Source organism: Cydia amplana, chromosome 15 (assembly GCF_948474715.1).
Source record: "Cydia amplana chromosome 15, ilCydAmpl1.1, whole genome shotgun sequence".
Taxonomy (NCBI): Eukaryota; Metazoa; Arthropoda; class Insecta; order Lepidoptera; family Tortricidae; genus Cydia; species Cydia amplana.
Window position 1 is genome coordinate 16,886,935 of NC_086083.1, and position 17,137 is coordinate 16,904,071.

The window sequence follows — 17,137 nt, forward strand, 5'->3', positions numbered from 1 at the left end:
TCACCATGCCGACATTTGTCAGTGACATATGTCGAGTGACAATTGTCAAGTGACAGGTGACAAGTGACAACTTCGTAAACTGTTTTTGTATAGAAGTGCTTATAAACATGACAGGCATTTAGTTACAATTGTCCATCTTTCATTTAATGACAATGATTTGGTGGAACAAGAGTAGTTTTTATAAGTCGACATATTTGTCAATTTGTCGGTATTTCTTGACATGAGATCGGAGCTGTGTCAGGTTTGGGTGACAATTGTAGTGTTTTCGTTGTTAGCAAACCCCGTTATCATTGTTGCACTTCATTGAAAATAAACGTTAGCAAAACTGTGTACCCTAAATTCGCCTTTAGGGTACAAATAAAAATCGCTTTAAATCGCTTTTAAATTTTTATGTACTAGCATTAAATCATAATTCCATTATAAATTGTAATTGTTGCCTATGAAGGCGTTTAGTAATTCAACATTTAGGATTTGGAATAAGTCTCAGTATAGTTTTCATAATTTAAAAAAATTATAATGCTAAGTTGGGGACCCGTAGCGTAATTAGGTATGTTTAAGTAGGTATTATTTTTTTAATAATTTACTTAGGCGAAGTTGGGCACTAACAGTAAAGTTAGGGTTTTGGTTAGTTAGAAAATGAATCTCTGCGAAAGCAATAGTGGTGATATAGTTATACAAGGGAATATATAAAGTACGAATAGATTCCTACTTTGACGTCACTGACTTTGCATTTGCAGAAAAAATTACTTAAAACAAACAAAAAATAATGCTTTGACGCCTTGTCAACAAATAATGTAGGTATACGCTGCATTAGATGGGGTCGGGACACAGATGGGATCTCAATCAATATCATGTTAGTGATGAGAACACGGCACATCGAAAGCAATTTACGATCTCTTGTGAAGAATTGATAAATATGTCGACTAGTAAACATTACCCTTGTTTCACAAAATAATTGTCATTAAATTTAATATGGACAATTGTACCAAACTACCTGTCATGTTTATATGAAGTTCTATACAAAACAATTTACGAAATTGTCATCTGTCACCTGTCACTTGACAATTGTCACTCGACATATGTCACTGACAAATGTCGGCGTGGTGAAACAAAGGTCTGTCATTTTTTTGACAATTGTCGTACCTGTCAGCTTGGTGAAATAGGGGCCTGCTGACGGTCCACCGTGATACAACAGGCTGACGTTTTTTTTATTTACAATACCATCTAAGGTCTAAAATATCTTGTGATCGGGATGCCATGACTAATTTTTTTCATTAGACGGCAGTAAAGTCCTGTTTTTTGGCGCTGGGTGTACGTAATATGTTAAATGTCAAGTTTAACTTCAATTTAGTGGAACATATTAGGGGGAGTGAAAAACACTACGTCATATGTTAAATCAACAGACATACAGTCAGATCATTATCAGATTTTGAAATCCGAATGTCGAGTCCTAGTTGAAATTGATTGCAAACACAGGCGGTTTGTTTAAAACGGAATGCGACAATGGTTCTTTAGATTGATCAACATTCTGCGTATAATCTGGATTACGTCTTCTTTTGTTGGCGTAATTGAGAATCTCTTGCTTTTAATGGTAAGGGAAGTAAATTGAGTGTGCACTGAGTGTGCATTTTTGTCACAGGATTCATAGGCGATGCCGTTTGGTACGATTGTATTATTTTATACATTGCGACATCGAATTCGAGATTAACTATTGAGTAGGTATCCCACAAAAAGGCAATACAATATGTATGTTAATAGTTGCTTCCAAAATTTGACCTACTTCAGATTGAGCTGAAATTTTCCATACATTTGTAAATCGGATGACAATGCAATGGACTTCAATGGAGGTGGTCACGGGAACTCTGTGATAAAACAACGCAAACTTATTGTGTTTGGGGTTGTTAAAATGGTCTCGATGCGTATTAGTTGCTCATGGAAAGAAAAGTACAGACAGCATTAAAAGCTTAATATACCAAAAATGCCATTTTTATCAAAAACTTATTTTCTAACCTTCACATTAAATGTTTCCAGTGCACATCGACGAGCTATACTGCTTCCACTACAAGTCCACGCCCGAGGACCTGCCCAAGTCGGCGGGGTGGAACTTCTTCGACATACAGACGGAGTTCCAGCGGATGAACGTGCCCAACGAACACTGGGTGCTCTGCACAGCTAACAAGGATTATGAGGTGAGTTTTTTGTTTCTTAATAAATAAAAAAAAACTGACCTACTCTCGTTGTCTCCAAGGAAATCGATTATTTCTGGCGCAGCGCACCGCTAGTGCAGCGCGAGGCCGCACTGGCAGGGTCGCCATGTAGGGCTGGGCGTTGTGACAAACAACTAGGTTTTAGTATAAACGTATAATGCATTAAATAATAATACTTACAAGGCAACACTTAAATACTATAGTATAATACTATAACTATGCGCATGCATGTGTGTGGGTATATAATGTAGTATACACATTGCAGTGTGTGATAGGGATCCTGACCGAAGTTGTAATTTTTTATGTAAACCTTCTACTCGCTCTAATTTCTTTGTATTACAATTTCTAGCAACGAAAACTAGTACCGGCCATACTTGAATTAAAATGAGAGCAAAACTATAGAGATAAGAATGAAAGCAAAGCAAATATATAGAGAGGATATAATATATGCAGGTGTTCAAATTGATCTTGTCGCGACTTTATTGTAAAGAGAATAAGTGCGTGTCAATGTAATTTTAAACACCTCGCCCGCTTTGAAACTGCACCGACTGTACCTAGTGAATTTCTATATATAGTTTAGTCAAACCAATTTGTCAGGAAATAGGAACAAAAAAAAATTACTGATCCTTTTCTTTTGCGTGCTAGTACTAGTGTAAGGCAAAGATAGTATGATTCTCTCTGTCTATGTTTGAAATGTAGTCCTTTGACAAACTATAATATGATCCTTCCTTCCGGCCGATTTCGGCCATGGCGACCACTACGACTCCTAGTTTGCTCGGCGCTCGTGCGCCCGAAGATGGCTGACGTAGCCGATCTTCAAGGTGAACTCCCGCGCACATTGAGGGCACGTGAGGACACCAGCCACGTAGTGGTAGTGAATGGGAGCAGGCTGGCGCGTTTTCAGCACGTCGCGCTTAGCGTCGAGGTCAACTTTACGTTGCTCCTCGAAATCGCGCACTTTGTCCTGCACCAGCCTGCGCCACTCAGGACGCTGTGCTGCCAAACCTTCCCACCTGCACCTTTTCATGTGTCGCTTCTGGACAAACTATATTTAATTTCCAGCTATGCGACACATATCCCAGTGAGATCTACGTGCCTGCGCGCGCGTCGACGGCCGTCCTGCTCGGCAGCGCCAGCTTTAGGTCGCGGGGCCGACTACCGGCGCTGGCGTACCTGCACCACAACAAGGCGGCCATCGCTCGCTGCTCGCAGCCACTCAGCGGGTTCTCAGCTAGGTAGGCACAAATAAACAAGTGCGAGTCGCAGCCACTCAGCGGCTTCTCAGCTAGGTAAGCACAAATAAACAAGTGCGAGTCGCAGCCACTCAGCGGGTTCTCAGCTAGGTAAGCACAAATAAACAAGTGCGAGTCGCAGCCACTCAGCGGCTTCTCAGCTAGGTAAGCACAAATAAACAAGTGCGAGTCGCAGCCACTCAGCGGGTTCTCAGCTAGGTAAGCACAAATAAACAAGTGCGAGTCGCAGCCACTCAGCGGCTTCTCAGCTAGGTAAGCACAAATAAACAAGTGCGAGTCGCAGCCACTCAGCGGGTTCTCAGCTAGGTAAGCACAAATAAACAAGTGCGAGTCGCAGCCACTCAGCGGCTTCTCAGCTAGGTAAGCACAAATAAACAAGTGCGAGTCGGACGCGCGCACGTAGGTTGCCGTACCATTACGCAAAAAACGACAAAAAAATCCCGTTTGTTGTGTTTGAGCCCACCTTAATTTTTTTTTTAGTATTTCTTGCTATAGCGGCAACAGAAATACATCATCTGTCAAAATTTCAACTGTCTAGCTATCACGCTTTATAAGTTATAGCCTGGTGACAGACGGACAGCGGAGTCTTAGTAATAGAGTCCCGTTTTTACCCTTTGGGCACGGAACCCTAAACATTATCGCCTATTTCAAAACTAAAATAAATACAGCGTTACATTTATGCTGAACAGACCAATAGCATTTTTTGCTGATTTAATAAAGGTAAAATTGCCTACTTGCGTACAACAATTGGATAGACTGTCATGGCAAAACTATCCAGGCGGCCTAGCCAACGTGACAATCGCTATCGAATCGCTTTGTGTCTCTATCACTCTTCCATTGTAGCAGCCAGTTAGCCGGTACATTATTAGCTGTAGGTGATCTGGTGGTGAGCAGTACAGTAAACAGCACTTGCGTTAAGAATGTGAATATATTACAAGTAAAGTACACCGTTAATGATTATGTTGACCCTTCTCAGGAGTCTATGATGCGTCTATTGCTCTCCTGCCTCTATAGTAGTTTTATATCGTTGATTATCTTGTTTTCGCCGTAAGAGTTGCTGTTCGACAAGACGTGAAGAACGTGCGACTCTAATACGGATCATAATCACGTCTAGCATGTACGACATGTACGCGCAACTAATTAGATTCCGAAATGCATGTACAGTGATAAGACTGTACATCCAGTGTGACAGTGACAGTTTCGTCACGGAGCGTTAGCGATTGGCATGTTCTCTACGGGACCAGGCTTGCGTACACGACATATACTTAATTGGGTTCCCCTGCTTTGTTAACTAATAATAATGAATATTTTTTTCATTTCAGGTGTATGGAGGACGAACAAATGCTCGATCTGATCAGGAGAGCGAACCCTAACTGTGGGTACATGTATGTCGTTGACACACGGCCTAGGGTGAGTCATAATGCTGTATAATTATGTTGTGATTGAAAAAAAAAGATTTTCTTTTAATGTTGTTCTTTCTAGAACCCTTACTTAGGTTGGTCACTAAAGAGCTTTTGATCTTGGGTAGAAATGTAATCGATTTGGTGTCAAAAATATTACAAGAGTGACATTTTTTTCCCGCAAATTATTATCATCATAATCAAAAAGTTAGGGAATGTCCCCTAATACCATTTTAAAATATACAGTAGCTCTGGATTTGGAAGCTGCCGTTACGGACGACCCATTTTAAAAATCCATCCCGTATGATCTTCTTATAAAACAAAGTCCCCCGCTGTTGTATGTTCGCGATTAACTCAAAAACTACGGCACAGATTTTCATGCAGTTTTCATCTATCAATAGAGTGTTTCTTGAGGAAGATTTAGGCGTATAATTTGTAAAGGGTAATCCGTGCGAACCGGGGCGGGTCGCTAGTATATACTATAATTATGTTTCCTTCCTAATGACACCGCCCTCTTCTTAGGGTTCCGTACCTAAAGGGTAAATAACGGGACCCTATTACTAAGACTTCGCTGTCCGTCCGTCCGTCCGTCCGTCTGTCACCAGGCTGTATCTCATGAACCGCGATAGCTAGACAGTTGAAATTTTCACAAATGATGTATCTCTGTTGCCGCTATAACAACAAATACTAAAAACAGAATAAAATAAAGATTTAAGTGGGGCTCCCATACAACAAACGTGATTTTTGACCGAAGTTAAGCAACGTCGGGCGGGGTCAGTACTTGGATGGGTGACCGTTTTTTTGCTTGTTTTGCTCTATTTTTTGTTGATGGTGCGGAACCCTCCGTGCGCGAGTCCGACTCGCACTTGGCCGGTTTTTTGTTGATGGTGCGGAACCTCCGTGCGCGAGTCCGACTCGCACTTGGCCGGTTTTTTGTTGATGGTGCGGAACCCTCCGTGCGCGAGTCCGACTCGCACTTGGCCGGTTTTTATTTGTTGATGGTGCGGAACCCTCCGTGCGCGAGTCCGACTCGCACTTGGCCGGTTTTTATTTGTTGATGGTGCGGAACCCTCCGTGCGCGAGTCCGACTCGCATTTGGCCGGTTTTTATTTGTTGATGGTGCGGAACCTCCGTGCGCGAGTCCGACTCGCACTTGGCCGTTTTTTTGTTGATGGTGCGGAACCTCCGTGCGCGAGTCCGACTCGCACTTGGCCGGTTTTTCCAGATAAACGCGATGGTGAACCGCGCAGCAGGCAAAGGCTACGAAAACGAGGCTTTCTACGAAAACATCAAGTTCCAGTTCATGGGCATCGGCAACATACACGTCATGAGGAAGAGTCTACAGAAGCTTGTAGAAAGTGAGCCTTTTGTCTTCTCCTATTTTCGGTATCATCTTGGGTCGTCCCATTCGTTTTTCGTCAAGTTCTTAAATTAGTCCTATTCTGCTTTCGTCACTCATTCTACATTGAAAGCCACTGACGATTGTGACGAATGTAGAATGGGTGACGAAAGCAGAATAGGACTAATTTAAGAACTTGACGAAAAACTAATGGGACGACCCAAGATGATACCCTATTTTCTTTATCTTTGGGGAGAAGTGCTGTTTACCCTAGAGTACAGGTTATACCTATTTAGGAAGCAGAGTTTCTAGTTTTTAAGGCAATTACTGTAATATGATGTTGTATAAATAAACAAAAATTATTAATAAGTAATTAAATTATTTATGTTATTTTTTTTCTTTTTACGCATTCGGACTTTCTGAGAATGAATAGGTACTAATTTCAACCTTTGACGTAGCTGTTGTACCGTTTATTTATATACTATTTTAGCAGTCTTATGTATGTATATGGGTGGCTTGCACACCGTGTAAGTTGGAATTTGTTTCAGAATTATCGATATTTGGTTCACCTATTTATTGCAATTCATAAATTATATTCAAATGTTAATTTATTTCAGAGCTGGGTGTATTTTGTTTGATGGATTTATTAAGACTATACATATATTGTGTTGTTTCAGCTTGTGAACAGAATTCCCCTACTATGTCCTCATTCCTTAGCGGCTTAGAATCATCGGGATGGCTCAAACATATCAAGTAAGACTTTTCACTAATTTTTTTATGATTTTTTCTAAATACCACGTGATACATATACAAATTCTTTTTATGCCTTTTGTCTATTTACCCAAAATGCGTAAAAAAGTTTACTTAATGGGGTCGGCCGGTTGAAGTATTTAGTAGTTGGCACTATCGGCCTATCATAGCTTGCGCTGTCAATCTCTAAAATTGTGTCAAGTCCTGTATGCCAGCCCTTTAAGCTAAATCTCATAGAGAAAGAGGCATACTATGATGGCGCGACTATGCAAACCTTTGACAGTTGCCAACCCCATTAAATTGTGTGTGACGTTTGTTTTAGATCAATTCTGGACACATCTTGGTGGATAGCAGCCGCCATACAATCCGGGGTATCAGTCTGCGTCCACTGCAGCGACGGGTGGGACCGAACCGCTCAAGCGTGTTCCCTGGCCGCACTCATGTTGGAACCACATTACCGTACTATCAACGGGTACCAGGTACGTCACACTGCAGTATGGCCATACAATCCGTGGTTTTTACGGGGGTAAACAAATTAAAAAACAAGTTTTTATACGGAAAATACTTGAAAAAACACGAAAGTTTAACAATAATTTGTTGTTTCAGGCACTAATAGAGAAGGACTGGCTATCGTTCGGTCACAAGTTCACGGCCCGGTGCGCGCACGTGGCGGGCGACTCGCGCGAGCGCTCGCCAGTCTTCACACAACTGCTCGACGCCACGTGGCAGCTGCTGCGGCAGTGTCCTGAGGTAGATATCGACACATTTACCTTTATTGTGTACCTTATTAGAACGTATGAAGGTTCATTTTAAATGCGCGTCGGCTCACAACTGCTCGACGCCACGTGGCAGCTGCTGCGGCAGTGTCCTGAGGTAGATATCGACACATTTACCTTTATTGTGTACCTTATTAGAACGTATGAAGGTTCATTTTAAATGCGCGTCGGCTCACAACTGCTCGACGCCACGTGGCAGCTGCTGCGGCAGTGTCCTGAGGTAGATATCGACACATTTACCTTTTGGACACAGCATGCCATTGTGCACCTTATTAGAACGTATGAAGGTTCGTTTTAAAATGCGCGTCGGCTCACAACTGTTCGACGCCACGTGGCAGCTGCTGCGGCAGTGTCCTGAGGTAGATATCGACACATTTATCTTTATTGTGTACCTTATTAGAACGTATGAAGGTTCGTTTTAAAATGCGCGTCGGCACACAACTGCTTGACGCCACGTGGCAGCTGCTGCGGCAGTGTCCTGAGGTAGATATCGACACATTTACCTTTTAGATACAACATGCCACTGTGTACCTTATTAGAACGTAATGAAGGTTCGTTTTAAAATGCGCGTCGGCACACAACTGCTCGACGCCACGTGGCAGCTGCTGCGGCAGTGTCCTGAGGTAGATATCGACATATTTACCTTTTGGACACAATATGCCACTGTAACATGCCATTGTGTACCTTATTAGAACGTATGAAGGTTCATTTTAAATGCGTGTCGGCTCACAACTGCTCGACGCCACGTGGCAGCTGCTGCGACAGTGTCCTGAGGTATTTCAAGCGACACATTTACCTTTTGGACACAACATGCCATCGTAACATGCCATTGTGTACCTTATTAGAACGTATGAAGGTTCGTTTTAAAATGCCCGTCTTCACACAACTGCTCGACGCCACGTGGCAGCTGCTGCGACAGTGTCCTGAGGTATTTCAAGCGACACATGTACCTTTTGGAAGCAACATGCCATTGTGTACCTTATTAAAACGTATGAAGGTTCGTTTTAAAATGTGCGTCGGCTCACAACTGCTCGACGCCACGTGGCAGCTGCTGCGACAGTGTCCTGAGATATTTCAATTGACACATTTACCTTTTGGACACAACATGATATTGTATACCTTATTAGAACGTATGAAGGTTCGTTTTAAAATGCCCGTCTTCACACAACTGCTCGACGCCACGTGGCAGCTGCTGCGACAGTGTCCTGAGGTAGATATCGACACATTTACCTTTTGGATACAACATGCCATTGTGCACCTTATTAGAACGTAATGAAGGTTCGTTTTAAAATACGCGTCGGCTCACAACTGCTCGACGCCACGTGGCAGCTGCTGCAACAGTGTCCTGAGGTATTTCAATCGGCACATTTACCTTTTGGACACGACATGATATTGGATACCTTATTAGAACGTATGAAGATTCATTTTAAAATGCGCGTCGGCTCACAACTGCTTGACGCGCGATTTGGCATTGGTCCCGTAAAAAAAGTTGTTCAGTATGACCAAAGAGAATGGATAGTATAGAGGGGTCCTGTAAATTGTAAATAGTAGTCACAGTAAATTTACTGCCATCTATCGACACACGACTAAAACTCAAAATAAAAACGTATAAAAGTGACAAAAAAATTAAATATGAATAAATGATATTATTATTTTTATATCATTTTGACCCAGGTTCTTTCACTGATACCTATGTGTTAAAATTGTTAAATACCAAACGGTGTCTAGCCGAGCATAGGTTAAAGGTGTGTGCGCCATCTATCCGAGAATGACTTTTTCTTCATTTTTTTTTAATTTCCGAGGCACGTTTTTTCCTTAGACTTTATTCATCTTATACTCGTACGGAGTTACGTATGACCTACTTATAAAGTCACTACGCAGAGTATGGCTGGTGGTTATCATTTCACCCTCTATCAACTCTATAGTGACACCTGTAGGGCTAAAATGGCTGGCTCTTAATCATTTGCTCTTAATCGCTTGCCACCACTTAGTGTTCTAAAGAGTAGAAGATAGTCATAGTATATTAGTTATTGTTATTATTATGTAAATAATCTTTTTGTTGGTAAGCACTTCCCCACTTACACATTGACCTACAAAAAGTGCATACCTAAGACACAAGTAAATGTTTACTTAGTTTAGGTATTGTTATCAAATTTCCATTAGCGACAGAAAATACACATTTGTCCGGTATTTATAGTTCTTAACATGACCTTTACTTATTTTAAGTTGAATCTATGAATGTACTAGTATTTAAGCATAAATTGGATAATTACCATTGTATCAATCAAATTAGCATAAGTTTTAAATGAATAAATATTATCTTATCTTATCTTATTTGTCACCATGGCTGTCACGTTCTAAATATGTAAGTGCGAAAGTGACGCATAGCATGACAGGTGATAAAAATGCGACTACGATATCTGGTCTGAATTAGTGTAACGATGAAGTTTGTGTGTAGGCGTTTCAGTTCAACGAGCGGTTTCTGCTGACGCTGCACGACCACGCGCACGCCTGCCAGTACGGCACATTCGTCGGCAACTGCCAGAAGGACCGCCGGGATCTTAGGTACAGTCACCATCAGCCCTAGTAGCACGGTCGCATTTTTATCATTTATCACCATACCTGTCACGTTCTAACAAGTATGTAAGTGCGAAAGTGACGGGCTTAGTGATAGTGGATAAAAATGGAACCGTGCTGAGCCCGCAGAATAAATTAAAAGTGGAAAAATTCACTGTCTTGGGTGTGACTTGAACCCACGACCACTGGATCACTAGTACAGTGCTCTTCCATCTGAGCTACCAAGACCGTACGCAATTCAGTGAATATTTCCACCATATATGAGCCCTAGGGAGGCTCGCTTCACTTTTCACTTTTAATTTATTTCGAAGCTTAATTTAATAGCATCGTTCGCAGACGTTTCTGCTTAATACAAAATTAATTTAGTCACCATCAGATATATCGGAGCGGCCAAGGTGCTCACAATATCTGAACACGCACTGGTTTGGTTTGACGTAAATAAATGTATTTTCTTTCTTTCTTTCACCCTAACGCCCTGACAATAGAGGCGTGTTGAGATATTTGTGAGCGCCTTGGCCGCTCCGATATATCTGATGGCGACTGTGCGTGAAGTAAGTCGTCTTACGTAATGCATTAACAATAAACAGCCTCTTTACATGGACATTGACAAAGAGGATGTGGTCAAAATAAGCTTAAAATTTGAAGGATGGTAGTAAAATGAAATCACCTTTTTAACCACTATAACGACGTAAGATTTATAATATAAAAACTTTCGCGGTTTGAACACATATTAACTAAGATTTATAGACGGGCCTCTAGCGAAAGATTTATTCTTCCGGTTTACACTATATTTTGCGATTTTCTTGGAAAAAATGGGAGAAAAATCTAATTTCTCTCCTCTTACATATTTACCAAAATTAATTTCAATTTAGCTCACTATACAGCACAATAATGAAAAGATTTTATTTTTAAGATTTGGTTTTCTTTATTTGATTTTTTATCGGTTTTGGTTGTAGCATTTTAAATAGTCGCATAAATAACATCATTATCATACATGACAATTGAATAACTTCGTAAAGGAAGTGTGAAACATATGTTTGCGTCGGCAGGTTATCAGAGCGGACGTTCTCGCTGTGGGGCTACATGGCGAACCATCTCAACGAGTACAAGAACCCGCTGTACAACCCTAAAGCGCACCCCGACGTACTCAAACCGGACCTTAGTGCGCAGAGTATACGGTACATATGCTTTTATTAGAGCTTGATTTAGGAAGAGGATACTTTATAACACTTTATACTGAACGTCATTCATTATACAACTCCCTACAGAACTAGAATGTTTATTAAACAACTCTTATTCACTGAATGGCGCAAACGACATCAACGCGCCTCGTGCACCTGTTTTTGCGCTTAGATTTTCAATATCATAGAAGTGAAATACAATCATTTATTGTTAGGAAACTATGTACGGTATAGGTAGGATATAAGATAATTAAAAATACGTTCTCGCTGTGGGGCTACATGGCGCACTTTCGCAATGACTACAAGAATCCTCTGTACAACCCTAAAGCGCACCCCGACTTGCTCAAACCGGACCTTAGTGCGCAGAGTATACGGTACATATGCTTTTATTAGAGCTTGATTTAGGAAGAGGATACTTTATAAGTTTTATAACACTTTATACTGAACGTCATTCATTATACAACTCCCTACAGAACTAGAATGTTTATTATACAACTCTTATTCACTGAATGGCGCAAACGACATCAACGCGCCTCGTGCACCTGTTTTTGCGCTTAGATTTTCAATATCATAGAAGTGAAATACAATCATTTATTGTTAGGAAACTATGTACGGTATAGGTAGGATATAAGATAATTAAAAATACGTTCTCGCTGTGGGGCTACATGGCGCACTTTCGCAATGACTACAAGAATCCTCTGTACAACCCTAAAGCGCACCCCGACGTACTCAAACCGGACCTCAGTGCGCAGAGTATACGGTACATATGCTTTTATTAGAGCTTGATTTAGGAAGAGGATACTTTATAAGTTTTATAACACTTTATACTCAGAAAAGAATAGCACCACCCCATCTCGTCCCGTGGGTGTCGTATAAGGCGACTGAGGGAAAACTGGCGTCAGATATGCATATGAGCAAGGCTCGCCCGTATCCTTAGCGGGGTCCTTGCTCACAAGAGCTGTGCGCGCGCCACATCGAAAAAAAAAAAAAACACTTTATACTGAACGTCATTCATTATACAACTCCCTACAGAACTAGAATGTTTATTATACAACTCTTATTCACTGAATGGCGCAAACGACATCAACGCGCCTCGTGCACCTGTTTTTGCGCTTAGATTTTCAATATCATAGAAGTGAAATACAATGACTTATTGATAGGAAACTATGTACGGTATAGGTAGGATATAAGATAATTAGGGCGAGCGAAGCGAGCCCTATCACTATTCGACAAACTATGCATTCTTGTGGTACACTTTACGGAAAAACTAAGGCACTTATAGGTTTGAAATTTAACATAGTAATTTAAATTCATGTCTAGATGTGTTATCAAACATAAAAATATAATTTTATCAACTTAATAAAATAAAATAAAGGAATAACACTTTGTATGACTACTAGCGCCATCTGTTAGAAAAATTATGAATTAAAATTCGTGTCAATGTACTATGTGTTAACAACGATGAATACAAAAAAACCGGCCAAGTGCGAGTCGGACTCGCGCACGGAGGGTTCCGCACCATCAACAAAAAATAGAGCAAAAAAATCGTGTTTGTAGTATGGGAGCCCCCCTTAAATATTTATTTTATTTTATTTTTAGTATTTGTTGTTATAGCGGCAACAGAGATACATCATTTGTGAAAATTTCAACAGTCTAGCTATCGCGGTTCATGAGATACAGTTTGGTGACAGACGGACGGACGGACGGACGGATGGACGGATGGACGGATGGACGGACGGACAGCGAAGTCTTAGTAATAGGGTCCCGTTTTTTACCTTTTGAGTACGGAACCCTAAAAAGGGTTAAAATTTTGAATTCAGACCCATTTCGCTTCGCTCGGTTTGATTCCCAATTTAGCAATTAAGTTTCTCTGAATACTGGAACAATAATCTTGCTGTATATGTCGTAGTCAGATCGTATAATCCGCCGTATTACATTACGGCTAGCCGTTTTCAAAAACAGGGGCGTTTTGAAATGCGGCGGTTTAACTATTAGCCGGATTGAATGCGGCTGAATGAGAATCCGCCGGAATGTATTCGGCGCCATACGTTCTTCAACACGGCTAGCCGTAATGTCAGCGAGTCATTAGCCGCCGCTTTGACAGTTTTTAGTTCCCATTTTTAAGACTCGTGGCGCTGCCTGACATAACAACAACAACTATGAAAAACGCTGGGGTGTCCATCAAATCTGGAGTTCGTCGAACTGTTTCTTTTCAAAAAACATTTCCTTCGCAACTTAACTAGATGGAGCCCGGCCTCGCGGGGCTCCCATTTCTGAGCGGTTTGCCCTTCGGGCATCTGAAGCTATCTAACGAACCTAACCTACCTACCTATTGGTTTAGTGAGACGTCCGTGAAAACATTACACTTTAGGGAAAAAAGCGTAGGTAGGTAAGTAGGTTAGGTTCGTTAGGTAGCTTCAGATGCCCGAAGGGCAAACCGCCCAGAAATAGGAGCCCCGCATTTTTATAATCTAAATAGTAGATACGATGCGGCTACACGTAGGCCGCCTTATTGAAGAACGTATCGCAATGACAATCCGGCTAATCGTCGAACCGCCGCATTTCAAAACGCTCCTGTTTTTGAAAACGGCTAGCCGTAATGTAATACGGCGGATTATACGATCGGACTACGACATATTCACTGCGGAGGTCAATTTACTCGTATGTTCTGTTCTGTACCGCCGATGAACTGATCAGTCATGTTGTAATTCGACACGTCTTGATGAACACTTGGGAGAGCAGTACGATAGAGCTGATGCTGATCCATGGCTGTACCTAGCGGAACTCAGGTTTGGTGCAACATAGACACACACTGGGTTGGACATTCGACTCGTCATGATAATAATTTGGTAGAGCAGTACCCAAGATAGCTGATGCTGAACACTGGCAGTACCTAGTGGAGCTCGGGTTTAATACAACATATGCACACGCTGTTTTGGTCATCGGACTCGTCTTGATGAGCACTTAGGAGAGTAGTACCCAAGATAGAGCTGATGCTGAACCCTGGCTGTACCTAGTGGAACTCAGGTTTGGTGCAACACAGGCAAACGCTGTTTTAGACATCCGACACGTCTTGATGAGCATTTGGGAGAGCAGTACCCAAGATAGAGCTGATGAGCTGATGTTAAACCCTGGCTGTACCTACTGGAACTGAGGTTTGGTGCAACATAGATACACGCTGTTTTGGACATCCGACTCGTCAGAATGAGCACTTGGGAGAGCAATACCCAAGATAGAGCTGATGCTGAACCCTGGCAGTACCTATTGGAAGTCAGCTTTGGTGCAACATAGGCAAACGCTGTTTTGGTCATCCGACTCGTTTTTTTTTAGCACTTGGGACATACCCAAAATAGAGCTGTAGCTGAACCCTGGCAGTATTTAGTGGAACTCAGGTTTGCAATATAGGCACACGATGTTTAGGACATCCGACTCGTCTTGATGAGCACTTAGGAGAGTAGTACCCAAGATAGAGCTGATGCTGAACCCTGGCAGTACCTAGTGGAACTCGGGTTTGGTGCAACATAGACACACGCTGTTTTGGACATCCGACTCGTCATGATGATCACTTGGTAGAGTAGTACCCAAGGTAGCTGATGCTGAACTCTGGCAGTAGGTACCTAGTAGAGCTCGGGTTTTATACAATATAGGCTCACTCTGTTTTGGTCATCCGACTCGTCTTTTTGAGCACTTAGGAGATACTCACGATATAGCTGTAGCTGAACCCTGGCAGTATTTAATGGAACTCACGTTTGTTGCAACATAGGCACACGCTGTTTTGGTCATCTCACTCTCGTCTTGATGAGCACTTAAGAGAGCAAATTATACATAAGTTTACGTGCGGAGCAGCATGATAACCACCAGTAGGTGTCCAGACGGGATAGTTTTACGCTCAATTGTGTGGTGTGGACGCATAAATAAATTCAAGGACATTGGCTCGCTGACCCAACATTGCGAGAAAAGAAAAGCCAGTTGGCTTCCTTACAAGAAGTACTGGGCGACCGTGTAGGATGTAATAAGGGCTTATGAAATTGTATATTACGTGTGGATGATATTGGCAATTTGATTTTGTCGTCTGGACACGTTTTTAATGGACAAAGTAAAAGTTGTATCAGACAGGCGTACCGGACAGCGACCGAGGGCCAATTAGTAGGTATATTTCTTTCTTGCTTTCACTTATAGCTGCGTCCTTAACGGACTTATTACTTACCCACTCGATTGAACATGGAACAAGCCTCGGACTGGATCAAAGTCGCGGTCCGGTACGTTTAGGTAGAAAAACTCCGCGAGCCCTTACAAAGCTCTGCTTTTTGCTAGTTAAAAATACGTTCTCGCTGTGGGGCTACATGGCGCACTTTCGCAATGACTATAAGAACCCTCTGTACAACCCTAAAGCGCACCCCGACGTGCTCAAACCGGACCTCAGTGCGCAGAGTATACGGTACATATGCTTTTCTACTTGTCTACTTTCATTTTAAAATTAATACTTTCTAGATCGAACTATAGTGGATACTTTATGATAGATTGATAGGTATACAAAACACAGATAAAGATGTGAGACTGAAATGGTCTCCACTCAGCAATGCAGTTGGCGCGACTTAGGGCTAGTTGCACCAACCACATTTGACAGACTCGTCAGCCGGCGCGCCCCGGCGCTTTACTATGAAACTTTCCAGACATAGAAATTTAGCGAACTCTTTAAGAGCCAACAGGAGCTAAGATTAAAATATTTTAGGTAAATATACCCGTCTCGCTAACGGAAGCGGCTCCTAAAACTAGTGCGATAAGGACAAGGCGAAAAATCCTGCGTAAAAATATCAAAAATCGAGGTTTCGTACTCGACTGTTTCCTCCTCCAAAACTTAACCAATCGTAACCAAATTTGGAAATCTAAATGATTATGACATTATCTGTGTCGGACCGTTTTGCTTTTTTGACTAATTGATGTCAGTTTTGAATAGCACGCCTCTCATTGCGGCATAGTCAATTAGGCCATGTTGGCCATTTTTTAAGGGCTCTAGCGCCTTAAAAAGTAAAAATATCAAAAAAAGCAAAACGGTCCGACACAGATATTGACAATATTAATCTGTGTTGAAAAAATCATTGCTCTAGCTTCAAAACCCACGGAGGAAACAGTCGAGTACGTTTGTATGGAGAAATGACCACTCCTGTTGGCTCTTAACGATACGAACAGTTTGGTGCATCCTACCCTTAGCGTTGACAACGGCGCTGGTTTTCTGTGGAGTCAGCGAGGTGTGCGGTGCAGGATAGCATACTGCGCGACTTGTACGTCAGTAGTAGTAGTACTTTGTGAGTCAGATAATTAGATAAAGTAATATGTTTTAAATAGGAAATACCAATACTTATATATTACAAAAATATTATACATATAGAAGTTATTATATAGCGATTAAGAAGAAATCGACTTTGGGGTTAAGGAACTCTATCTAATACCGATTACAATTTAGAAAATGATGCCCTTGAGCAGCAATACCTTGTTGAGCCAATAGGTGTTTTTTCAGTTTGGACTTGAACCCACTAACAGTCATGATCTCCCAAATAGGTGGCGGAAGGTTATTCTAGCACTTCGTGGCAGCATAACGAAAACTGCCACGAAATGCTGCGGTATTGTGCCCTGGGCTAATCAGTCGGGGATTA

General features: G+C 41.7%; 1 protein-coding gene across 3 annotated transcripts in view; it reads left to right on the forward strand.

Moving 5' to 3' along the window:
* The window catches only part of LOC134654660 (myotubularin-related protein 6), a 76,669-nt gene that overhangs the window by 55,835 nt on the left and 3,697 nt on the right, over positions 1-17,137 (forward strand). For all 3 annotated transcript variants that reach the window (XM_063510131.1, XM_063510130.1, XM_063510132.1), the window contains 9 exons: positions 2,032-2,189; positions 3,270-3,442; positions 4,783-4,870; positions 6,086-6,218; positions 6,877-6,952; positions 7,272-7,428; positions 7,556-7,699; positions 10,184-10,290; positions 11,352-11,480. In XM_063510131.1, coding sequence (XP_063366201.1) covers positions 2,032-2,189; positions 3,270-3,442; positions 4,783-4,870; positions 6,086-6,218; positions 6,877-6,952; positions 7,272-7,428; positions 7,556-7,699; positions 10,184-10,290; positions 11,352-11,480 — 1,165 coding nt within the window. The remainder of the gene's footprint in view (positions 1-2,031; positions 2,190-3,269; positions 3,443-4,782; positions 4,871-6,085; positions 6,219-6,876; positions 6,953-7,271; positions 7,429-7,555; positions 7,700-10,183; positions 10,291-11,351; positions 11,481-17,137) is intronic.